Source organism: Solea senegalensis, linkage group LG17 (assembly GCF_019176455.1).
Source record: "Solea senegalensis isolate Sse05_10M linkage group LG17, IFAPA_SoseM_1, whole genome shotgun sequence".
Taxonomy (NCBI): Eukaryota; Metazoa; Chordata; class Actinopteri; order Pleuronectiformes; family Soleidae; genus Solea; species Solea senegalensis.
Window position 1 is genome coordinate 2085206 of NC_058037.1, and position 27671 is coordinate 2112876.

General features: G+C 38.8%; 1 protein-coding gene across 2 annotated transcripts in view; it reads right to left on the reverse strand.

Annotated features, from left to right (window-relative positions):
* Positions 1 to 20309, reverse strand: part of ankrd6b (ankyrin repeat domain 6b) — a 37111-nt gene extending 16802 nt beyond the window's left edge. The window contains exons 1-3 of one of the 2 annotated variants that reach the window (XM_044049167.1): positions 20138 to 20309; positions 7560 to 7636; positions 3955 to 4275 (exon numbers count right to left, since the gene is read on the reverse strand). In XM_044049167.1, coding sequence (XP_043905102.1) covers positions 3955 to 4080 — 126 coding nt within the window. In that variant the 5' untranslated portion in view covers positions 4081 to 4275; positions 7560 to 7636; positions 20138 to 20309. The remainder of the gene's footprint in view (positions 1 to 3954; positions 4276 to 7559; positions 7637 to 20137) is intronic. The other variant, XM_044049166.1, reaches the window with a different exon arrangement.
* Positions 20310 to 27671: the final 7362 nt, after the last annotated feature.

The following is a 27671-nucleotide window of genomic DNA, read 5'->3' on the forward strand; positions in this document are numbered from 1 at the left end:
GGGCCATTGAATGTCACAACTAGGGGTGAGAGAGAGAAAAAAAAACACAGTTTAATTTAGCCTCCTCCCTTAAATAGACTTTTAACTTAACTGTCTTGGAGGAAACTCTATGTGAGTATATATAATACACAGTACCAATAACCCAGGCTGAGAGTTACAGTGAGTGACACACATAATGTATATGCAGTATAAATGCTAAGAATTACAAAATAACGAGCTGCAGCCCGACAATATGTGCAACTGAATACATTCAATATGCAACCAACCTCTAATCCCAACTCTAAACCCAGGGCTGAAAAAGCACCGACAGCTCAAACATCTTTCTCACTCTGTCTTTTGTTTTTACTCCCATATTTTTCATTTCAGACGTCCTTTTTGCCTTCCTCTATCTGGTTTATGTTTCTCTACCTCAGCCTCATTCATCATATTAGCCTTCAACAAAAAATCCATCCTGCATTCCTTTTCCTGAGCATAAGAATGTTTCATATGAACTCTACCCCCTTTATCCTGGATTAAGCTTTCACAATGGCATGTTGCCAGAATACAGATGGCTGAAACACAATCATGCCAGCGAGCAGCACGACACATCATTTTGTTGTAGCTCTTACAATATGATGCCATGATGTGTTGACGTACCCTTGGAAAACTGATTTGCTGTGCCGGGACAGAAAATGCAAAGCACATGACACGCAACAAAAACATCCAGTGTGAAGGACAGAACTAGAACTCAGCAGTCACTGCATTTCAAATATCTGATCTAGAGTACATTTTAAAACAAAACTTAAACTCATCCAGGAAACAAGAATAAACCAGTCATGCTAACAGAAGCAGATTTATGAAGGCCACCCACAGAAGGAAATGATCTCGCAGGTATGATCGTACTAAATGATAAACTCGATGAGGAGACGATGTACAAGTTTGATCCTGAGTTTCTTCAGGATGGGACTGTTTTCTGACAGACACAGGATGTTCACATCACAGTCGATCTCATAATACTGCATGTTGACTGTAATCTGGCTGTATAATGTACTGAACAGATTGCTGGCACACGACAAATATCACCTGTAAAAGTGCAGGCAAGTTGACTTTATGACCAGTGTAAGAGTTTTACATTTGTAACTACCAAGAAAACAGTTTTTACCAACTTTGTAGTTTATATTATTTAGATAGCTATAATAAAGTGCTTTGTTTAGTCAAACTGTGCTACCTTTGCTATGTTTTTGACAAGCCAACAATAACTCTCAGGGATGGGATCATGGGAGAGGGGTTAAAGACAGGGATTAGCTTTTGTTCCCCTACTCAACCATCTGTTAGCACAGGTGGTTGCATTCCATTATTGATGAAGCCGACAAGTCATGATTTATGGTGTCATACTACTTCCTGCACTTTTTTATTATAATAACAATATTAATGATAATAATAATAATAATAAACCAGTGTTCACAGTCACAACAGGAGCATGGTGTACATTGCTTGTATGAAAGACTAATGTGCCAAATTATTATTATTTTATAAGGAGCTAACTAGCCATTCTGACTGTTGCTACAGCAGGCATCCAACTGCCCATCTGTGAAATTATCCCTCAGTCAGTGTATATATTAATAAATATTACTTATTATAAATGTAGAGTCATTGCTATTTGAGAGTCCAGTAGTTACGGGAACATGTTATTGTACAGACTGAGCTAGTTCCAAGGTTGGCTCCAAGAGAACACTATTATGTTCATTCCTTGCCGGTTAGAAGTCAAACAGAGCCTGGTGCAACTCAAAACATTGATAAATATCCAGCTGTGAGAAGAGTATTCCAGAGAGACTTTGTTCCTTCCTGATTCTAATGAAATATGTTAAAGGTCATTAAACAGATGATTATATGTGACATGTTTGAGGACCTTCAGAATTGGAGGTACATTGATGCCGCCTCTGTTCTCCTTTGCCAAGTAAATTAAAAATAAATTCCTACAAAACACTTATCACAGACTCCAAGGCCTTCTTCGCTGTTCTCCAAAATCTTGATTGCAAAAATTCTGTAAAACCATGGACAAGGTCATGAAAATGTCTGCACTGAGTAATAGTGGAGATTTATTTATTTATTTTAATAATAACATTTAACAGGCGCTAGTATCTCAACACTTAAAATGATGATCACTGGGTCAATTTTTTTGCAAACAGACAAAGGAACGAACACTAATCAGAGGAAATTTCATGACAAACGTATTATTTCTGTACTTTGTTTTTCAGTGTAATTAGGAGATTATTTTGCATTTTACCACTGTCACACTTAGTTTAGGGTGAGCAGCAGCTCAGCTTTGTATTTCACTGCTTTAAGAGATTTGTGAAAAGAAATAAAAATGACTGGATTTACATCCCTGTGACTACTCACAAAAACCAGTAAATTTAAGTAAATAGAAGAAAAACAGCTCAAGTGTCCGATCTTCTCAGTGACTACAAAAGTATTTAACCTTTTATGGTGACATTTATTCTAAGAGCCCTTTGTTCAGGTTAGAGAAAGACTGTACATTTTGGTTCAGTGTAGATAATAGTGACATATTTATATTTACTGTATTTAATCAAAACCACAAACCACCTCAAGTGCTTCTGCTACCTAAATCTAATCATAGAAGAGGACTGTGGAGGCCAACCTGATCTCTACAGTGACTCTAAGTGTCATGTGTTTTTCTACACCCTCCATACACCAAACCTTGTCCTGAAAGTTAATAAATTTAATAAACCAAAAGACAGTTGTCTCAGTTGAACATCAACCAGAGGACAGTTATATAAAACCAAGAAATGAAGACTAGCCGTCCCTGCTGTTTTATCTAGACCACATCCATACAACTCACTGAAAACAAACAGGCTAACCCATTATTTCTGAACCTACATTCATCTTGTCACCAAAGGTCATTTCTTACAGAACTCAGTGGCCAGAAAGAAAACTGACGTGTGCGCAACGATAATCACAGTCTGATCACTGCACATCCATGCTTGCAGATCAGTGAACACCACAGCAGAATGGATGGATGGCCACTCTTTGTGAAAATACTGAACTAGTCAGTGGAAAGCACCAGAATTTCACAGTAAATTGCAAGTTGTGCACAGGTAACAGGAGTCTGTTGACTGTGAGAATTCTATTTCAAACTTGACGAAGCAGCTGCAAGCTAAGCACAGCTCTGCATCACTGGTAGAAGAGAAGGACGCTTAAGTTTCACAACATCAATTTACTTTTAACTCAGTAGAATCTGTCACTCTGAGAAAGATTAATGAGCTTGTAGCAGGTGGAGAAGATGCCACCATTGTTAACAGTTGGCTCTCCAACTTTACTTTAGATAATCAATACAACACCTTTGACGCAAGGTAAAGAAGAAACAGCGCTTGACAGAAAAACATTGCACTCTGAATACATTTGGACAGCCAACACTAAGAGTTTTATGGTCATGACAGCTCACTGGATCAATCCTTCTACTCTGCAGCTCATAAAAGCTGGCAGGACATGCAGGTGAGTAAGAGGGAGGTCCTCTTACGACATAGTTGCCAGTGAGACTGACCAGATACGTACATCATAGGGGTTGTCATTTTTTTGGTCATGAAAAAGTACTCTAACTAGTTATTTTTCTCAAAACCTAACCCTACACTGGTTTGTTAAATTTTAAATTAATGCTAAAATGCACAAGAGTTGATCTGGAAGCAGCTTCAGTCTACACCAACTAAATCCAATTTACTACCAGACAGTGGAACAATACCCCCAGAATATGTTGGAACAAACCCAGACTCTTCGTGTGTGAAATCAAAACTATGTCCACAAATTTTGACACCCAGCCCGGTACCATAGGGTTATTCAAATGGAAAATTAGCTTTAAACTGAAATAACAGGGAAGAAGTTTTTTGGTTCAGAACTCCTCTGGAGATACCATGAGTTGTTTAATCACAAATAAAACAGATCACATCACCACACACTCACCTTGGTAACTGCTACTTCTGCCCCCTTGTTGATAAGCTGGACCACATTGTCGGCCTGTCCTTTATGAGAAGCTACGAGGAGGCGCTCGGAGAGTGCGAGGACCTCAGCCGCATCCTGCTGGCTCATGAAGCGGGGCGAGTGATGCTGCAGTCTCCAGATGGCGGGGAAGGCAGCTGTGGTGACGCTCTCCGACGCCCTCTAACTCATGGTGAGCTCTGCTACAGACAGGGGTGTCAAACAGGAGCTGGAAAAGCTGCCAGTGTTGCCGATACTGCTACAAATGCCACAAAGTGCCAGGAGTCCTCGCCTTCATCCTCTCAGCTACAGTGAAGAGAACAGGAAATGCATGGATGGAGGGAAAAACAAGTCCACATGTGCTCTGCTCACAGTACGGTGACAAACAGGAAGGGAATTGACAGTGGAGTCACATCACTAGTGTCCAGCCCATCTATTGTCCAATCCTTGGGGGCTGGACAGAAATAATCTGCAATGAGAGCAACAACAGAGGGGGCACATTTGGTAGCCACTGTGCAGGAAAGGAAGTCCACTGCACACAATGACACAGAAAAACAATTAGAATACAGAGCACTGAAAAGGAATTTAATGTTGGCAGTCCATCTTTGAGTCCAAGTCAATGTCTGTGTCAATTTCATGGCAATTGAGTCATTTCTAAGGTCAGTGTGAGTTTGACCTTTGACCACTGAAGTTCATCCTCAAGTATCCTTTAACATCTGGGTCAAAACCCCAGTAAAACATCCGAGTGAAAGTAATAGTAGTAGTACTTAGCCAGTGTGTCATCGTTTGTTTTTTTTTCATTTTAATGTGTGTATTTCTCACCAATGGATCACAACTACTCATTAAGTACAATTCATACGACAATTCATACGTCAACAATTAATTTCTATGAATTGTCTAACCTTATAGCAGAGACAGGTAAGGCGCATGGCGTCATTAAAAGGTGATGTATTCCTATGGATTTAGAGAGTGTTGGACATGTTTATGTTGAATGTAAGCACAATATTCTTTTTTTGTTTTTTAGATCCCAGTGAGTCTTTGTTACTTTTACGTTTCTCACACAACAGGAACATGATCAGGTGTTGGTGACAAATAGTTTAATAAATTGAAAGGTGGACCAAAAAAATTATAGTTTTTATTTAGGTGATACTGAGTTATAATTATCTAGTAGAGTGTCTGATTGTGCTGCACAAAAATAATTATATTAACCTCACAAACTCAGAGCAGTCAAAGCTTTGCACCCCCCCATGTGATCTCTGGCACCACCCCTAAGGCGGGCTTAGACTCCAGATTGGGAACCATAGCTCTAGAGAATTTCCATGGAGTCAAGTTTTCTGTGTCAAAAAAAGATCTGTGAGATGCATTATGTTGCACAATTTGAGTTTTAAGGAAATAAGTTAAAAAGAGCCCCGAGGTTTTGTAAAATGTCTTCACAAATGCTGTCTGTAAACCGCAATATCTCCGGTTTAAGGCAGGGTATTGTATCTCTAAGCCAAGTTCAAGCCAAATTTGAGAGGATTTATTTCATCAGGATGTTTTTTGACATATTCATAAGACTGTGATGGGTGAACAACTTGAAAACATTATGCCTCCAGCTACAGATGAGGCATAAAACTCAAGAACACAGCCCTAACCACTGCAAACATGATTTCTTCTGTGTGACACACTTCTGCGGTTTTCTAACCACAAGGAAGACAGTGACTAAAAAGTAAAAAACACCGCCACACCTCAAGTTACTCATCGTAAATCTCATCATCATTATAGCACATCAGTGGATCTGTCATCTAGTTTCTCAGTCTCTACAAGCGGAGTGGAATGCATGTACAGTAGGTAAGGCTTTTTTATTCATCTCCACCAACAGAGCCTCCACCACAGCTGTATCTTTCTCTCCAAACATATCCCCAACCTACTCACCTTCAAATCATTACCACATGTTTACAACTCCTTTTAATATGGGACAGTCATTGTTCTCACTGATGTAATGAGTGCTAAACAAATCAAATGTATGAATCTTGCCAGCAACAGGGGGCTCAAACTCAATTTCAGAGGGTGCTGAAATTAAAAACTGTGTCCAAGTTGAAGGCCGGACAAGATCAATTTACATAAAATTCAGAGCAAACCAAATTTGTAGATTACATAAAGAAAAGACATAAATTAAATTAATAGAATGGCCTCAGCGGGGCTAAATATTAACATTGGATGAAAGTTATCAGTTGGAGTGCTCACAAAAGAACATAAATGTAGAAGAGAGGTACTGTAAATAATATGTGGTAAATTATTTATGAATGATGTAGATTAAGTGCATAATCCTTCCCTGCAGTGGCTCTGCAACCCCACCCCCACCCCCCAAAAAAGGAAATTCTAAATCACATTGTCATTGTTAATATAGTAAAATTGGACAAGTCTATAATTTAAGACCTGAAGTATACACCACTGGTCTAGACAGGAGTGGTTCCTTTTACACTACAAATGCAGTCAGAGCAGTGAAAGGGATTAGCACTTAACAGTTCATTACCACAGGAACATGACAAGGTCATATGTACGAACTGGTAACCTGAGGCGTGCACAGGATGTGAGAGACAGTGAAAGCAACGTTTTTCAAGTCAACGCTGATTACACAGCTCTGCCCTGCAGAGGAAGAGGCATGTCCCATCTGATCCCTGGAGTCTAATCTGTGATGACAGTCCCTCTAATGACTGACTGTATTTTTTCATTACTGGAAACAAAGAAAACACGGAGCAGATGACTTCAACGAGAGCAATTTACAGCACCGCAGGCATACAAGGCTAAATCCACACGGAGAAGTGGATTATTTCCGTAGCGTTAGGTCTTCACTGGAACTCAACCATAAAACACCACTGTGCAATACAGTTTCCCGGCCAAATCCTTTACTGGGTCACATAGTATCAAGTTATTTCACTACTTCTTAAGCAAGGTAATGCAGGCAAACCTTTTTGTACAGAAGCCAAGAAATGACATGGTCTAAATTTAGGTTTTTTTTTAAATGTACCTTCTTCATTACCTTTGTTGGTGGCTAGCAGAGGCAAATTTGTGATTCAATGTTCTGTGACAAATTCTGCAATCTTTTAGCGTTTGTGCGATTGAAAGTTGGTTTCAGATTATTAGCAAATTAAAGTTGTAAAACTTGTGTTTGTAATGCTCAAGCATGTCTTGAATAAACCTGGTATAATAGACCTTTTGACAGCAGTCATTTTCAACTTGGTTACCAATGACATTAATTAGATTTCCACTCCAGGTTTAAGAAAGCCAGAGTCTATTTTTATTTTTAAATGATAAAGACAGGTTTATTATTTCAGTGTGGCCCATTTTTCGGAAAATTACCTACATATTTTCAGTATTTTCTGGCTGATTTCTTATATAGAGACTAAGAAATAATGATACATGGACATTTTAATGTTGCTAAAACAACAAATCTACTGGTGGTTAAACATTTTTAGCACAGTACTGTAGGTTAAAAGGTAATTCTCAATATCAACATCCAACAATGTGGACACATCCTACTTCAGATGAGACTAAAGACGTTGTGTGCACTTAGTCCAGAATATTCCATGTGTACATACAGTACTTACTCAAACTGTACTCTTGTCCGTAGAGTGGGAGTCCTGGCTGCAGTGGGTGATAAGGACCAGTGTACACAGGAAAACCGCTGAAAATGACAAAAATGAAAGTTGCCTCGTTATAATGAACAGAATATTCTGTATGTTTATGGTGCACAGCAACAATGTTGCTCCACTTAGTGTTGTGTTACTGTGCTTTCAATGCAAAGTGAGTCAATTGCAGGCCTGACGTTTCAAATTTCATCAGGAACCTGCAGACTCCACATTTTGGTTGCAGATTTTAAACTGTTAATTACCAAATATTTCAGTAAAAATCAACAAATCCTACTAGTGACACAGACGTCCAGTCATCCAGTTAGAAGACAAACTTGTTTATTATTAAACTTGTATTATATTCCCTATATTGACAGGTCACAGAAGATTGTTTTGGGATTGGCAAATATATATTTTTATCTGGACATTTAATTAAGAATTATTAAATAACACATGCATAAAATAAAGTTAATAAATATGTTGGAAATTACTGGTTTGTCTACTTAAAATATTAGGTGGTACAGAAATGGCAGTAAAACAAAATAAACTGAAAGGTTATAGGTTATAAGGTGGTCACAATATATATATTTTGAGTTGTGTGACGATGGAACACTGAAAATGTGCAATTCAACTATCATCTGTCTCTAAAAACATTAAATAAAGATTCTTGTGTGTTTGTTAAATTATATATCATTCTTTTTTCAAAGGGGAACACATTTTGGCTGCTCTTCAAGTTTTCAATTATCTTTCCCGTATTATTTTCATGTATTACCACTTACGTTAAGTCAAAAATTGCTGGGTTAAAAGCATCCTTCATGTTTGACAAGATAAAAAGATAAAGGTTTTCTCCGATTTCCTTGGCAGAATAAGACCTACAATCAGAATAAGAACTACAAAGAGGCACAAAAACAACTGAAAACAACAGTGTCACGGCATGTCGAGGTGACCCAAGGTTTGTGTCCGACACATTTCACATAAACATTCCCAACATTTTTTATTTAGACCACACAATGTGAATACATGAAAAGCTTTAACGCAAAAAGTGTTTGAATGATTCCTTCCTGCCAGCATGAAAATGAACAAGATTAAAAGAAGGTGGGTGGTGGTGGTGGTGGTGTGGGGGTTCTCTCCCCGGCTGCATTCCAGTCGATTCTAAAGAAGATTTTGTTCAGTCAGAGACCCACACACACACAAAGGCAGGCCTCGCTGTCACACTGAGGCTTCTCAGTCGCAGCTAGGCAACGGGTCTTTTGTGCAGACTTTTAGGAACTCAGGACTGGGTTCAAAAACAAGAAGTGCCAAGCCCTTGCTTTTCACACGACATGGTGAGGAGGCCTGAGAGAATAATTATTAACCTGTTCACTCCTGAAAAACACCCGCCCTGTTCTTTCCCACCCAGAGACAGTGAGTGAAGTTAGAGGCAAAATAAGAGTTTACAGATTACAAACAACAGGGAAATATGGCACAGATAGATCTGTGTTAAAGGTCTAGTATGTAAGATTTAGCTGAAATGAGTTCCATTTTGCAGTAATATAATTAGACTGATGTTTTGTTTTTTGTTTTGTTTTTTAAAAAAAGTGTACAATCACCTAAATGTAGGAATTTGAATTTCATTAGCACAGAATGAGCCCCTTATTAGAGTTCTCAGCAGGTCGGGTTCGGTCCGAAAAAATATCCAAATGGGTCGGGCCGGGCCAGGGCTGTTCATGTGTGGTGAAGAGTAAATCTGGCTGCCTGCTTGATGGAGAGGGGCAGACCTGACGCCACTGTGTGCGAAACCCCCGACACTTTGGGCATGTTAGTGTCATTTTTGGAGCCCTTTTATGATGCTCAGTGTGAACTGGAGAGGGACAAATATCCCACTCTGCATCTTGTGCTGCTATGGGCAGAACGACTCAGACATCACTGCCAGCAAAATGCCAACGATACTGCATAAGCTGGCAGCCGTGCATCGACGGCATGCGCACCGGTTGGGGGGAAAAATGGCCAAGTCCATCACTGATCTCCACAAAGCCGCAACATTCCTAACTATCTCCAAACTATATAAACACTATCCAAACTCTAGTATCCAAACTCTCAACTGACAGCAACTCTCCTTCAAAAACCCACATTTTGATTGGAGCCTGAGGGGTCTATATAGCTGTAGCAAAATATAGCAAAATCTGAACCACTTCACGAAGCAATCACTTGGTACAGCCGGGCAGTGAGGCTTCGGATGCATCATTTTTGGCTCCTCCCCTAAACAAAACAAGCCTCAATACACTACTACATGCTATCTCTCAGTTGGTAGAGCTGGTGCCCCCACAGGGCAAAGGTTTGCAGTGACCCAGGTTTGATTCCACCTGTGGTCCTTGCTGCATGCCATCCCCCTCTCTCTTCACGCTTCACTGTCCTATCCAATGAAGGCAAAAAGCTCCCCAAAAATAAGAAACACCATCTGCTATCCAAGTAAAAGTTTTGCTCTCTGTGTGGTGCATAAAGACGACGCTGAGCTACTCCATAAATATACACTTTCTTTTGTGTAAAAAGACAAAAAGAGCCGTTTCACTTGCCTCAGGGTAAAAACACTTTCAAGTGCAAAGCCTATCTGACTTTTACATGTCTTTGCCTATGCATGCTCAGCCATTCATGTCAATGTGCAGGTACCTTTACAGACTTTCTTTTTACATCTGATTATTCATATGCATGTGCAGATTATTTTATCCACCAATAACTGTGTATAAAATCAAGGGATTGAGATGCAGTTACATGTTTCTACACATGTACAAAAAATATTGGTCTCAGAATTGATCTCTCATTGAAAGGATTATGTTTCAAGAGTGCAGTCTTAACTTAACAAGCAGTGAGGCAAAAAAAAAAAAGGTTGCGTGGTTGATGCTGTGTGGTCATAACAATGCCTAGAATATACTGTTTTGGTTTAATCCCATTATAATCCCAATTTTTAACATGAAACCCTGTCAAAATGAAGGTTGTTACACACGACACACAGGCGCATCTTAGGAAAAGGAGGCAGGTGAGAAACATGTCAGAATACACTTAATACGGCACTGACTGACAGCTTGACAGTGCTCTTCCTACCAATTAAAGCTTAACAGCAATAATTTCTGAGGATCCATCAAGAGCCTTTCAAAGTTGCAATCAGTGTCAAGATTAAGTGCCAAAATTGAAGCAATTTAAGTCAAAATTGGCTGCTTTTACAGCCAGTTTAAGACTTTGCACAGCTTTGAGTTGACAAACTCATTCCAAGGATTAAGTGTACCCTTTAAAACAACCTTGTTTTCCAATATTAATAATTGGTAATGTGTTGGGCCAACATCCTGAGGCTCATAAAAATAAAGTGTGTGTTAGAAGTTCCTGATGTAAATAATAGCAATAAAACTTGATATTGAAAACAGCGTGTGAGACATAATCACATTTCCACGCAAGACAATTGTGCTTCTCAAATGTATCGCTGCCCTTTTCATTTCATAACTACAACTACATAACAAATCTGGGTTTCATGGCAGAGTAGCCGGATGAAAGCCTCTCCAGAGCGAAAGACACATGATACGTGGACATAATCAGATATAAGATTCTCTGGTTTGGGAAAAAAAATAAACATCAAAGCAAAATTTTCAGAGACAAGTCAGGGTTGAAAGAAACTGAATAAAACAGAAAAACCCCTCATTAAAACCTCACACAGAGCTCTTCAGGCCAAATGTCACCTTCCAAAAGGTCAATGACCCTAAGGTCAAAGACAAGTCAGCACATGAGTCTAAATGACAACCTTAACTGACCAAGCCAGAGCCTTGACTTGAACCCAATGAAATATGTTCAATGGGCTCACGTCACAGCGGAGAAAAGTGTAAAGGGTGTGTGTGTGTGTGTGTAACAGCTGCACGCTGGATAAAAGGCTAAATATGAATTTCCATGTGACAGAGAAAATTTGCTTTCTCATGAATTTCAAACTATAATTGCCTGTTTATATGAGCAAGAACTGACACGGCAAATACAGCACAGACCGAGGTGAGGTGTAGTTTTCCAGTGTGACAGTTAAATCAAATTACTATCACAGCCCTGAATGCACCTTTCAAAGCAGTGTTTAAGTAGATGAATAATTCTGAGTCGGTGACACACAGAGTGTTTTTATTCCTTAAGTCAGAGTCTGGTTGAAGCTGTCAACACTGCTTCCATAAACAGACCACTGACAGCAAATGATACTTTAAACATGCCTGGAATGTAACTGCTCATTCCTGTCTGTCAACATAAACTGTATAAATCTGCAAACTCATTCAAAACCTCAGTCAGAAAAGGTTTAAGTTTTAGTGGGGGTGAGAATTTTTGATGTGATAAATAAGGAATTATTAATGTGACCCAGTGGGTGACCCTGAAATACCAATGTTGGGCAATATGTCAGGGCAGTAATGCGCTATTACATTTTTCTCATTTTCAGTAGTTTCTTTTACTTAAAGACTTATTTCATCATTCAGAGCAGATAGTAGATTCTCAACAATCAGGGAGTGAAGCTTTTCTGCTGGTCAAAAATAAAAATGTTGCCCCAGATTTTTCAAACTGATAAAGAACCACTAATGGTTGCAAATTTCTGTGGTTTTAAAACAACAGTGCTGTGTGGACAGCAGGTGTATGCAGTGTAAAGTAAGGCATTTTGTCAGTGCCAGTTATTCTCCTCATATGTACTGTGTAGCAATATTTTTTCACTTATTGGGAAAATATTGTGAAGTGAGAGTTGAGTCTGAATTTGGAAAAGTGACTACCATGGAAATACAGAAATATTTCAAGAAAAAACAAAACATGCAAATGGATTGATTAATAACCACGGTACACATGCATATTTATTTGGGTTGCAGCTAACAATTATTTTCATCAAATCAGAATTATTCAGTCTTAATGATTTATTTGCTACATGAAGCCAAGAAACAAGAAACAAATATTCACTTTCAAGATGCTGACAAAACATTCAAACTATTTAATCAGTTGTAAGATTAATTCACATCAAGTTAGTAATTGAACACACACACACAAAAGAGGCACCATTTAGGCTTTTATATTTGAATCCATCATGTGACCATCATATACGCTGACTGCCTGCACACAGCAAAACAAAACAATTTATTATGTTGATTCAAATAAAGCGTTCTCTCAAGGTGGTCTTGAAACAGCAGATGCTCTCTGCAGAAATCCTGCAAAATAGATTTTGCAGGATTTCACAGCACTGTAGATTCACATTAACTTACTGCAGTGTGGATGGAAACGTTAAAAACTAAACATGTATTACCTTTGTGCAATGAGGCAGAGGTATGAATGCACTATAATTAACGTCAGCGCTCTGAGATATGACGCTGCCTGTTGTACGGTCTCTGTTATGTGGGTCAGCTCTTTTATGTTCTCGCACACCTCGATGAGGAAAGCTTCCTGACTACACAGTTCCATGGGATTATTAATACCATGATATATATAGTAAACTTGATCCAGTCAAAATAAAAGAGAACATCTCATATGATGTTAACAATAAAGTGTTTTGTAAGCGCACCAGAAAAATAGTACTTGGAGCTCTAGATTTCCAGGTCAATGTAGATTTCCTTTGTATTAAAATACTAAAATACTATTTAATGTACAGCAGTAGCAACTATAAATGGTGGAATTGGTCCAATTCTTACCAATAGAAGTCCAGTAAGTGTCCAACTGTTAAGTTTGTTTTCCTCTGGAAAGCTTCAAACATTAATTTTTGACATGTCATTTTTAACGTAGATAACACTGGACCTACACTACTATGATAGTGCATCAGAAATGCACAGTCAGTGTGCAACAGGCTAAGGCATTGCGCTCAAACACAGCCAAACCCCACGACTGATGTCAACCTCTCTGAGGTTTGTGGTTGTGGGAATAAACGTGTTGAGTGAGACGATCCAGCGCCTGTCACTGAGAAGTAGATGATGGATAGAGGGTGAGGGATTTGACAGTAAGAGATTCAATTGGTCGGATGAATTTTCTGACAGTCTTCAGGGAGAGTTTCTTTGAGCCGTCAGTACTGTGCAAAAACAGGGGTAGAGTCTCAGTACGTCTTGCAGTAGCAGCTAGCCAGGCGGGGGGGAGGAAATAATGAAAGAGAATATGATAAGGATGAGGGGGATGTAGTTGAAAAAGGACTAGAGGGCATGTGTTGTAATATACACAGATAGAGAAGAGAAGGAGGAAAGATGAGGAAGAAAAATGTGTCAGAATGGTACTCTGTGGAAAACACAGGCTTATATAGAACCATCTCTGCTGTGAGGACATACTGCTAAAGAAAGACCCAGAGGCCCAAAACTCACACCTGCACCTTTTCTTTTGACTTTAAAATACTGATTGATTTAAGTACTCACTGTACTTAAATCAAATCAATATTTCTGTAAGGCTGGGCGATATGGCTCATAAATAATATGGAGAAGGCGAATGACAATACACTGTAAATACACTCTAAAATAAAATATCTACTATTTATTATCTTTATAGCATGCTTACAATACTTTTCATTTCTTTTTAACGTTAAATGAAGGATATTTAAGCGTGTTAGAAACAATTAAATTTACTATAAATCGGGTAAAATTCTGCCATAAAACAAATAATTAGGCTTAAAATTGTGAGTGACTTTTTCAGATATAATTTTGTCCATTCTGTATATTCTTTATCAATACTTTATATTGTATTTCACAAATGTATTCAACATAATAAGTATGATCATTATCAGTGCAACAGCCTTTAACTACGATTGGGTTATATGACCAAAAGATTATCTCAATAAAAAAAAGATGATTAAATATTGATTATTTGCCTGATTTTAAGTAGACTTTATAGAAAAAAAATTTATTCTTCTTTCTTAAATTATAAGTACATTAGAGGTAAAAGTTTCAAAGTAGTAACATTTGTTTTATCTCTAAGTGTATTTGTACTGCACTTGGACTTTTCCCCTCTCAGTAGCTGTAAAGGATCAGTGACACAAAGCAGCAACAATAAAGGGTGCCCCCCCAATCCTTCCCTTGGATCCCCAGTTTTTTTCTTTCAAATCTAAGCCATCTGATCTTTCCCGCCCTGGTTAGGGATAGAGTGCCAGACCAGGTTAAAACAATCCTTTGACCCTTCTCTCTAATCCCAAGATTTGTTTCAGCGATAGCTTGCTCGCAACAGCAGTGAAGCAGAGTGATCTGTGCAGACTGAAGCATTTATCATGGACAATAAATACCAGAGAATGCCAGACAAATATTTACAACTACAGTGTAGCATCACTTTGATCACCGGTTAAGAGCCTTTTCTGCAGAGAAGAGGGAGGCTAACATGCTGCTGGCTAATCCTGAGGTTAAATCCTGCAAATAAACCTTCTGTCATCTGTGTGACAGCTGAGCCAGATGTGATGGCCGTCTGAATAACTAGACAGAGGTCAACCTAAACAACTACAAATAACATGACCACATCCAGTGCAACTACGCTAAGTCACTCTGAATAATATAACTGGATTAAAAAAATATTTATATTCATATAACACCTAAATACAGTATATACACACACAAAAGAAGTTTACAACTCACACTACTTTTATTTATTAGTCCTTTTTTCTGACCACTCAAGGGAAAACTGCCCTTGAAAAAAATAAGCTGCCTGAAAGTCAAATTTGTATTTACTCTAATGGTCAGGCTGATGATGTCTGACATTTGGAGGACAGTGATATTTAAATGAAAACATCCCATTAATGCTGCAAAAATACTAGCTAAAAGGCAGAGAGACACCAACATTGTGGTTCTTTCAAAACATTACTTTTAATGCAAGTCTTTTTAATCTATTACGCTCAACCCATTCATAGATGCCACCTCAAAATGTGTTAAAGGACAGTCAGCTAATGACCATAAGTCAATTCAATATAATTCATATTAGGGCTGAAACAAATGATTATTTTCATTACTGAAAAATATGAGTAGTTGTTTCCCAAACCCTTATGACGACAGGCTTAAAAGTTTTGTTTAAAACAAACCAAAGATATTCATTTAACTGCATAAAGATGTGTATAACTGATGAGACTACTTAGCACAAATGTTACCAACACTTTGTAAATCCTGTTCTCATTAAAGTCACCTTTATCCACTTTACTCATGACCTCTATAGCTATAGCTGATTCCCGACATTAATTGGGATTGTTTTGACTGACTGAGACCTTAACTACAGAAAATACATACTGTGTGTTTACTGAATAATCTCTTCATATTTATAATTTTTAATTGATTATGTGACTGCATCTAGGTACAGTCAAGTCCTATAAGCACATATAAAAGTACAGTATAGTCTATTTAATGTATGTTGTTATAGATACAGTGTAAGTAAATAGTGCATACAACCATCATTTACGTTAATTTTTAAGTGAAAACACAATTTTGTGTATTGTTACAACTCATATACCATGATGTAGACACGTACATATAACATATATCACAAAGTCTTACAACAACCAACCATACACATAGAGATGAACAATACAACTAGAAAACGGTGCAAAAAGCAATTTCTGTAATGCATGTTACTGGAATTGGTCCATTCAAAGGAAAACAGCAATTAAACTGAAAAACATATTGTTCTCCGGCCTTAGTGTCCAAACACCAGCACTTTCCTCCACTTCTTTAGTCCTCGGCTCAAACAGAATTTAGTGAAAGCAAATGCAGTGTCTGAAAAAGGGTTGATGGCCTGTGCATGGCCGTAGAGTTCATTGTTTAAAGCAATAAAGGCTTAAGTGGCATTTCGAGCTCCTGCGAAGGCGAAAACTCAATAAAGCTCCTTTGCTTATATCACTGCAGTGATATTCACTGGCAGTGCCTCACTATGAAGCAGTGCTATGAGAAACAGTGGGCTAATCCCATGATTTGTCCCATTATGCCACCACCTGAGGCTGAGTTTACGATACTAATGTGAAAATCTAATTACATAGTGACATTATCTCCTGAAAGTAATCAATGCCATAGATTTAATATACAGCACAGTCACTGTAGGAACCAGTGGGACGGCTTTAACATTGATTTTCATTCACAAAACCATATGGGAAATAACAGATGTCTGAGTGTGTTTGTACTTGGCAGCAAACAGCATCTCACCATCTGACAAACAAATCTAATAATCGCCTCTTTTACAGTGTCTAGTTTCTGAAGCCTGTACAATGTGCCCCACCTAGTGACCCATTAAAACTAATTATGTGTCCATTATACACATGGTGACCTCTGAACTCGTCAGCACTTTGCCGTGCTCATCATCTCTGTGGGGATGTGAGCAGATGGGGAAATGGGTGTGGTTGTTGTTGTGCATACTCAAACTGCATGGATGCACTCATCAGCCCCACACAGAGACACACTGGTTTGTACACACACCACAATTATTCAGTTTTAATTATTTCTTTCTCATATGGAGCAAAGAAACCAGAAAATTAAAAAAATCAGAGCGTTTGTTTTAAAGACAAAACAAACAAAAAACACTCAAACTGATGATCAAATTCAAGCCGAACCTTTCTGCTATCTCCAAAGCCTGTTATTACTTCTGATATCACATTCATTAGGAAACTTCTCAGAACAAGAGAAAGCATTTGAAGAGTGCAAACCTCCTCCAGGGCAGCTCAGTTTCACACAATACTACACTCAAAAGAGTACCACCAACACCTAATAATTCCTTCCTTGGATCATAAACTACATCTCAGGCAAATTTCATCCAAATCCGTCTTCAACTTTCTGAACCACGCTGCTAACAAAGATAATCACTGTGAAAATCAGAACAGTCATGGTGGAGATAAATAACATGAAAACTAGATTACGATTTTTTTTAAAACAGCAAAAAAAATCATGTCAGATTTCACTCCTGTCAGCCAAGAACACAAATATGAGGCTACAGTGGACACAGACTCACCAACCCATACACACAAGTTTAGAAGTTTAGAAGAATCCCGCAAACGTTTTGTCTTGAATCAGCTTTTTATCTGTGCGGAACCAGCATCGTGTGAGCCCTAAAACACAAGTAAAATGCTCCTCTTGCTTTTTCATGTATACACAACTTTGGGAAAGAAATGATGTTATAGCCCCACCCTGCTAGATGTCATCGTCACTCTTGCGTTTGGATTTTGGACGTTTTATGCGGATCTTCTTCTCCATGTTTGGTGTATTCCTGTGGGAACTTCAAAGCGCCACATACAGGCATAGCAAATATAAGCGCGTTGAGTTTTGTGTCATTTGTCACATGTCTTGATTGCTGTGCTTAAAGAAAAACTTAGGCCTAGATGTTTGCTGATGCTGCAGATGGTACAGTCAGAGTGTTGAGTCAACAGCATGAATTCATGAAGCCGACCAGCTTTATTAATAGCCCAACCTGCTGCCGATCTGATTATGAAAATCCGTTGGCCTTCAAACCAATAACTCATGATTTCAACGTAATATTGTACCCAAGTATTGTGATCCAGCCTCAAACTGGTTTAATGAACATGACCATTCGTCATTTGCAAACATGAACCCCTGATTATTTATGTCTGGAGAATTGGGTCTGGACATTCATAGATGACAAACTCAGCAGGACACTGTCTGGGTGAGACACATTCACAGCTGCAGGAGAATCTCCCAAAAGCATCCAGGGGAGAAGGGTGGGGCCTATAGCTTGTGCACGCAGGAGGCAGGGGGACACTCACTGTGGATTATCCAGAGTTTCCCGTGCTGCATGTGCATTCCCACGTGAGCTCACGCCAATATTATCCAGAGATTAGACAAAGGAGCTGGCGGGATCTCCAGAAAATGTGCCCAGTAACTTGTGCGGACATTTGAATGTCTGTAGTTCAGTTTGTGGTGAGTTCAGTGAACTTGGAAGACCTCTACAGTCACCTGATGTAAATCTAGCAGAAAAACTTTGAGGTGTGAATGAAGAGAATATGAATATGCATCTGACAAATCAGCAGAAACAATGAGATGCAGTCACATGAACATGAAGCAAACTCTAAAAGCAAAGTTTTTAGAAGCAAAGTCAACTACCTTCAACCCTTGTGACACTAATGCACAATACACAAATCCCATTAACTGTTAATGTCTTACAACAGCCACCTCTCCTGCCCTCTCGGTGATTTAGATATTATCCTTAAAACACATTACTGACCAGCCTTCCAAAATAAGCTTATATCTTCAACTGCTAAATACCCTCATTGTGAGCCCTTGTCGTCTTAAATATTTCAGTTAAGCCTAAGGCCAAGTTCTGCACTGCAGAGAGGATTTCACCTAAGCCTACTTTATTTCACATTTTCTCTGTATTATTTCCTTCAGGGTTTGTAGCCTCATTCACAACAGATACAGCACAGGCCAGTTTGCACCTGTTGTTCTAAGGAAATGTAATTAAAGTGTTGTTCTCAGATATGTTTTTCACACAGACAAGCAAGTTCAGAGGTCGATTAGTACAAATCAGGGCACACAATGGCCAATAATGGTGCCAGATTTTTGGGCCAGTACTCTTTTATCCATCTGATAAAATAACAGTTAAAGACAGGGATTCAAAACTGTTTAACTTAAATAAACACTTACTCAACAACATTAGAAATGGGTATGCGAAAAGCTAAACTATGTAAAATACATTTTTGATGGGAAGATGTTAAGTTTTAGTGACTTTGCAGCATTTATCAAGTTTCTAAGAGCAAACATGTGTTAAATGGCTTTGCTGATTAATTAAATTAGAACACTTTTTTTTTCTTTTTTTAAACTGGCTCAAATTATCAACTGGCCGATAAATCAGTCCAAGGCAAAACCTGAAACTCCAATGGTGAAACACAATACAGTGACAATAGAAGTGTTTGAAGTGGGCTGATACTGTCTGGTACTTCTTAATTTTACTATTTTAAGTACTGACACATTTATTTATACACTACACTCAGGTTGTCTGTCCAATACATTATTATGGCCCAGAATAATTGTTAAACAAGTCTAATGGAAATGTTAATGTAAAAATATGTGACTAATGTTTAGTTCTATTCACTGACTTCTTGCCACATGTTGTGTGCAGGAGGACAGCAGGGCACCAAGATAAAATGCTTTTAAAGTACAGCAGCTTTCCCAATGTTAAATTTCCACTTAAATATTGATTAATTTCTTTAAAAAAACAAACAAATAAACACAATATAATGTGTTTAGACGAACACAGTGATTCGTAGCGACGAGATAAGTCAAACAGGTGTAGCCGACGTGATCTTAAAGTGGAGTAAATTAAGTCAAAACAAGTGAATGTACTAAAGTTTTAACGTACATTAGCGCGGGTTAAGGAATTGTCAAAAGAAAGTCGCGGTGAAGTAGTGAAGTACTAAGCTAACGTGAAGCATACACACTACAGTAAAGGTGACGTTAGTGTCGCTGTGATGGTTATGACGTACTTCACTTTATTTTTTAAATTAGCAGTGGTTTCTTCTGAACTCTCAAAACTCCACTAATGTGCGTAGTACGCACGTAAACGTACACATTCAGGTATTTAAAACACACACATACACACACACACACGCGAGCGTACATGTTGACAAAATAAACGCAGGGACTTACCGTGAAAAGACGCTAACAGTAGCAAAGTAACACAAAAAGGCGAAGGCGGTGTTTATTAGTCCCACACGGTCCCACTCACACGAACACGGGGCAGAGAGGAGAGCGTGTCCTCTGTCAGAGCCGGAGGAAACTACACGGAACACACTTTAGCTGTGTGTGTGTGTGTGTGTCACTGCCACTGCTCCCCCTCACTCCCTCACTCCTTCCCTCACTCCTTCCCTCGCTCCTTCCTCCTATGTCCAATTTACATATCAACACGGCGTGTGTGTGTGTGTGTGTGTGTGTGTGTAATGCTTGATTTATTGACTTTTAAATTCATTTATTTTTTGTTCAATGTTCTTTATTTTTCACTTAGAGGGAGTTGCATGCAGCAGTCCCGTTTGTCACTCACAATGGATTATAATCCTCCATTATGATAATGTTAGGGAGTAATGATTGGTGATTAAGCGCAAGGATTAGTTCATCAGAGGAGAAAGTTGAGCAGCAGCTGTTTGTGGATTCATTTCATTAGAAGTGACCCAAGCGTGACCACACACACACACACACTCGTATTTCTATCCATTTTAAGACTTGCATTGACTTCCAGTCATTTGGACAGCATACCTGAGGCCTTATCCCTAATGCCTATAATATAATGCCAAATCTTAACCTATCCTATTCCTCAGAAATGAGGTGCTGCCTCATTAGGACCAGGTTTTTGGTGTCCATCAGTGTTTATGCCAGAAAAGGTCATAAACAGGTAACACACGCACACAGTCTAGTTTGGAGAGATTCACTCCGACCTCAACCACTTACTACTGGCCTCATCCTAACCTCATCCCACTATACAATATGACTTCACATTAAAATAATTAACAGACAAGGCCCCACAATGTGACTGTGTAAACAGATTTAGGTCCCTGCAACAGTAGTAGCCTTATACCTGGAACACACACACTTGTACAACAGTCTTAGTGAGGACATTCATAGACATGCATCTACATCTATTTCCTAGTCCCTTACCCTCATATGAACCATCACAAATAAAAATCTAAATTTGCACACACATCAATTAGTTTAGTGAATTTGACTTTCACAGTTAACCCATCGCACACCAGGAGTGACCACATTTCTGCACCTGAGGAACAATGGTGGTTGGGTATCTTGCTCGTTAACTTGTTCCCAGATTTTAACCAGAAACCTTATAGTAACAAGCCTCTTGTCTATTGCCTTACACTTGGCCATATAACCTAACTTCATGAGACGTTTGGTTTTATTTATTTTACATATTTTAATTTGAATAGAATTTATTGTTTTTTTATTGTATGGCTGCTAATTCTTATTGTATTTTATGATTCTAATTTATTTTAAGCTGTTTTATCTAATTTTGAACCTTTTATTATTATGCCTTTTATTTATTCTGTACAGCACTTTGGTCCATTGTGGTTTGTTTAAAGTGCTTAACAAATAAAGTTGGATTGGATTGGATTGGAACAAATACCACTTGCTGTTTTTAAAATTCAAGGATGAGCTTGTGTTTAACCTTTAACCTATAACCTATAACCCTAACCTGAACCTAAGTCTTAACCCTTAAAAAAGCTCTTTAAAGTTCTGGGGACAAGCCAAAATATCCTCACTAAATGTTCTCCCAAAGATAGATTTAAATCAAAAATTGGTCGTTTGCACACCTAGTCTTCTGAAGACACTGCATTGATTTGAAGAGCCTAAAGAGTACATGTTTAATCTTCATGATGGGTCTATTTCTCTGCAGCTCTGTAAAGTCAAATTAAATGTGTCAGACTCACAACCTGATGCACTGGTGCACGGCTCATATCCTTAAAACATGACATACTTTTTCCACAACAATTGTGTAGTCTCCCTGACAAGGCTCAGATAACCTCTGCCGAACTGGTGACATCACCAGGTTAAAAGCTGCTCTCACCCTCAGCAGGATGTTACACAACCAGGCTAAGTATATTTCACAAACTGGGCCTAGGGCGCTGCCTACAGGTCGTCGTGAAGTGATGAAGTGTCTCGCGAGTAAACCTACGTTTGCGAAATTCAACTTAATGATCTGTGAAACAGGAGAAAATGGCTCTGAATATTTACCACTCCCCAATTGAAGGGTGGTCTCTATAGTGACTGCTGTCAACAAATAGGTATTCAGCACTGGTGTCATCTGTTGGTGTTCAACCTTCTGCTCTTTTTTCCCTGCAAAATGCTATAATTTGTTATAACTTGCTGCTGTCAAGTGTTACGTGAAACTATAGGAGGTCTCACATTTTTCAAACGGAATGAAGAGATATCATTTCAGGGGCAACAAAACACACATTTCTAATTGTAGACTGGTGACATCTGAGCAAGTCTTTGTTCTGTCATGGTTCTATCTCTCTCTCCTGCAGCATCTACAGTATACAGGCCCTGAAGCCACAGAGACTACAGCGGGCCCCCCGTCCTGAGGAAGAAGGGCGTGTCTGCACAGCAGCGACCTGCATCTTTCATTCCTCTTCACTCCCTGTGTGTTCTCTACTTCACCCGCTGTCAGCCAGAGACAATAGCTTTCAAAAAGAATAGGAGCAGATATCGGAGATGTGCGGAGTATCTGCAGTGAAACCGTGGCTTCATGATTCTGTTCTGGACCGGCAAACTTTCCTCTCCCTAGCTATTAGATCATTGTCTCGTCCTGTGAGTCAGAGGCATGAGAGCAGATTGAAATTGTGTTGCACTCACCTTAGGGCTTGTTCAGGTCTATAAGCACAATGCTGAGAGCCGAGGCCGAACCCACACACAATATATCTGCTGGTATAGATTTCAGCATGCGAGGATAAAGCATAAGTGGGGAAATGTATAATAAAATGTTGTCTGCAGGTTATTTTGGTAAATCTACGTGAGCACATGAGTGACGGATAAAAAGCAACCATACACAAAATCTAAATTTCTTATCATATTGTTTTAAAATGAATTAATAATGAATACAGGAATAATTAATGAGATAACTCATAGTCAGTACATCATTTTAAAGGGGCAACAGTTAACTTTTATGTCCAGGCAGTTCATTTTTGGTGGCTGCCGTAAAGACGCAGCAGTAGTAAGATATCTATGGGGACACAGGTACTTTTCTTCAGAGCTGGTGTTGTGTTGTGTCATAAAAACACCACTGAATATAATATTATAGTATACAGTATATACTATATATATACTATATACTATATATATATATGTATATACATATACATATATATATCATATAAGCCAGCTCCTTCACTTCCTTGTTGCAAAGGGGAAACTTACGTTAGTGAAAATTTCATATATTATTTGAAAAAATTAACATTGACTTTTAGTAGTTGTTTTAGTATTTAGAAGTTATCTAATGTTTTCACTTCCCTGAAATTCCCACATCAGCATAACTGTCTTCTACAACCTCAGGTCATTATATTTTAGCGAGGGGTAGTGAGGCTTTTACAGATTTGGCAATGTTTGAATAATGTTTTGAATAACACTGTTTGAATAACTTTTAGGTAGGTGGGGCATCAGACCAAAACATCAAAACTTAGAAAGTTTGCAGACCACAAATGAAAGATCCAATTGTGTTTAAACAGGCTCTTTCATTATAAGTGAAGCCAATATTTCAATATAACTTGTCTCCTCAAGACTACACGGTTGGTGCCTTTGCAGCAAAAAGACCTGGGTTTGCGACACAGTTGGAACAAGGGCCTTTCTGCATGGAGTTTGCATGTTCTCCCAGTGTGGGTGTGGGTTTTCTCCGGGTTCTCTGGTTTCCTCCCCCAATTCAAAAACATGCAGAGGTTAATTGGACACTCTAAATTGAATGTAGGTGTGAAAGTGAATGGTTGTGTCGCCCTGCGATGGACTTTTTATTACTGGCTTTCCCTCATGTCAGCTTGGAATGACACCAGCATGTGGAGGATAACACAGTAAAAGATGAATTAATATTTCCTTAATCTCCATATCATGGCAGTTTTATAACATATAATATATTGAGTATCTTACATATAGCAACATTAAACCACTAAACCAGTTTTTTCAAGGTGTAAACCAGTGTATATGGGGCTCAGGTCTTAACCCGCTTCTTTGGCATTTTTCAAAATCAGGCATGGGGCGGGAATTTCGTTACACTTTAACATCACAAAAAAATGACCTACCCCAAGTTTAATGTCAAACATACAGTTGCCCGTGCTTTGTCTGTCTTCACACACAAAACCACAACAGGAAGAAAAATGCAACCTGAGGATGAGGCGTTTATGCTCAGTGTTTGTTTGCCGTGCTCCCACAGATTTTCAGAGCAAAGACCACAGAAACCTGAGCCGTGAAATCGTTGGGCCTAACGCTCGCACAAACAAAGCCCCGAGTCATTTGTCAGGTGATGTCAGCGGCTTTGGTTCAATCGCCGCAACCTTGATGAGGTTTTACTGCCGCTGACCCCTGATGGTCAGCAGACAATGCTGTTTTCACTTCACCTGTCTCACATTGCAGCGCAGACATCTGATTCTACGTGACTGCACGGATTTCAGGTTTGGGCTCTTGAGTTTTGCCAGAGGAAACTTTTTCAAATGTTTCAATAACGTCAGCCTCTGAGGAATGTGATACTTGAAGAGTATAGTCGCCAGCGAGTAAACTCTCTCAAGCTGGAAACTTGAGGAGAGCAGACAACTACGCTGTATACACTCACTTATCACTGTATTGGTAACAAAATACTAACACTTAGAAGTTCCGCCCTTTGCTCTCAAACAGCCTTGGGTCTTTACAAGATGTTGGAAACTTTCCTGAGAATCAATCAGCTCCATGTCGACATGACTGACACAACATGATGGATTTGTCTGCTGCACATTCTTCTACTGTTCTGCAACAATTCAGCTGTTTTCTGCTGGGAATTTGCATCAGGTGATGGATGAAAACACTTGAAGTTGCATCATACTGGACTTCATTTTCCACTGTCCAGTCCCAGCCAGCATGTCCATGTGAGCACCATAGTAATATATTTGGGCTGACAATATGGGTCCCATGCTGGTTTCCTATGTGCAGTCTGTTACTGAAATCATATGGGACTTGCATAATTTGCCCACTTAAGACCCAGGTAACCTGGAAATGAAAACTAAGTGGGGATGAGCTTAAAGGGGCAAACACAAGTGGGGCCACCATAGAAACCACTGACAAACCCACTTGGGACCTTCAGCCTATATAACCAGGGTCCCCACACCTTGGTTGACATCAAATTCAATTACTTTTTAAGGACTTTCCAGTACCAGTTCCCTAAAATTCAAGCACCAAATGTGCTGACACAGTTGAGGATGGGAGGGCAAATGTAAGAGCCGCTTTGCCCATGGTGTCCACTTTTATTGATTTGCAGCACACTGTGCATCTGGCCAAGTGATTGTCCTTGAGATTTCCCAGGCATCATGTAGGCCTAGTCTACATACATAATGCAAAGCAGGGTGCATGAAAAAATAGGTGGCATTGTAACAAACAAGGGCTTCATTGGCAGGACACATTTACCTAAATATCATCTTAACTTTTTTCATGCACAAAATTAAAATTTAATTCAAGTCATTCTTGTCATTTGCATTTTGTTCCAATTCACAAAGGATCAAGGATTTCAGGGACCGGTGAGAACCCTAAATAATACTTACAGGGCCCACATGGACATGCTGGGTTGGATGTTGGTGTGTCCAGAGCCAGCCCAAGGTATAAGCATAGTGGCTGCGTAGTGATATGGAGAAAAAAACTTCTAACATTTTAAAGAAATGTAGATCATTAGATATTTAAATAGTGTTGAGCTTGTTATTTGGGTTTATTTTGGAGTTGCAGATTGCATATTTATTGCACATATGCACAACCGTTCTAAGTTTTAAAAACCAAAGTCATTAAACTGGTTTACTTTTTAAATTCAAATTAGTGCTTCACTTTGAATATACACATTATATTAGGCCGCTTTTGTGATTTTACTGCCCTCAAGAGTGGCAATGGTTTGTTGTAAATAACACTATAACTATAATTAATGCAATTTATGGATGTGTTTACATGTGTATCAATAAAAGGCCGGCGCTGGGTGTGTCCACTGCAGCCTCACCTCTAGGTCCTTGTCTGACAGGCATAAGAGCTGATGTGATGTCTCTCTCTCTCGCTCTCTCTCTTACTCTGCACCAGGGGTCTCAGACTCAAATGAGTGAATGTCTAGTTTGGTCAAGAGGGTGAAAAAAACAACTGTTAGAAGCAGGTGGACACTATGAGCTTACAATTATAACACAATATCCCATTGTGATATCGCAATAAAGATATTCATGATGATGTTTCACAGAATTTCAGAGTGCTTGTTTTGATATAGAATGGTGTACAATTCACAATTACAACATAATAAAAAATGTGAAATAAATGTATTAATCTCAAAACGTAAAAATAAATCAAACAAATCACCAAACAAGCTTATTTATACGCAATTTAATGCATCTAAAGGTCCAGGGTGACACTATTGTCATTTGGCAGAAAGTTTAGAGTAAAATAAATATACTCTACTTTTTTAAGTGTACAATATGTGTACAGTATAAACTGTTATTTTTCATTACCCCAGAATGAGCCTTTTTGTATACTATAATTGTTTGGGGGCCTTCATTTGGCTCCTGGGCCACCAGTTGGACACCTCTGCTCTAGTCCCTCCTACCTTAAAGAAGCTTAGAGGAGAGGTTTAACGTTTGTTTTTTTTAAGGATAAAAACTCAACAGTTAGAGAAATAATTCAGGTGACACCAAACATCGCATTGCAGTTAATGTCACATTCAGTCTTTGTAGTGATGTTTAATGAATGAATGAATGGTTTTATGCACAGTGCTGCTTCCATGTGATTGTTTCAATAAGTGCACATATGTTCCTAATAAAGTGCTCGGTGACTGTTTTCTCCCTATCTACAAACAAGGCTGATGTTAGCGTTCAAAAGCTATTATTAACTGAAATTGCATCAGGTGCTGTTGTATAGCACCGGGAGACGTCTTCTCCCTGACTTAATATTGTACAAAGTCCTTGCTGTCTCATATTGGATCAGGATCAGAATGGAACTGATCCCTCTTGAAGCAATAAGCCTCTCACAGAGAGACAATCCATTCAAATGTAATCATATTTAACCAATTTTTGCACCATATATCAGAGAGGATAACAGAATCAGACTTTGTGTATGGGTCGATATGGACTAACATGGACTGTTAAAGCCTCACTTTCTGTCACTTTTTATCACTTATTATATATCTTATCTTATTTTTGTTCTTATTTGTTCGTATGATTATTAAATTAAGTGAAGTAAAAAAATCAACACAAACAGACACACAGTTATGGGCGATGGTAGCTCAGTGGTAGAGCGAGTCGCCTCACTTTGAAGGCTGTGTGTTCGATTCCTGGCTGCACATAGATATGCTGCATGAATGTGTGAATGGGTGAATGGATGAATGGTAAAACTGCAGTGTAAGTCCTCAAGACTAGAAAAGTAATAATTGTCACATGCAAGTAATACAGGACAAAACCAATTATGATGCAGGTGTAGTTTCAACAAT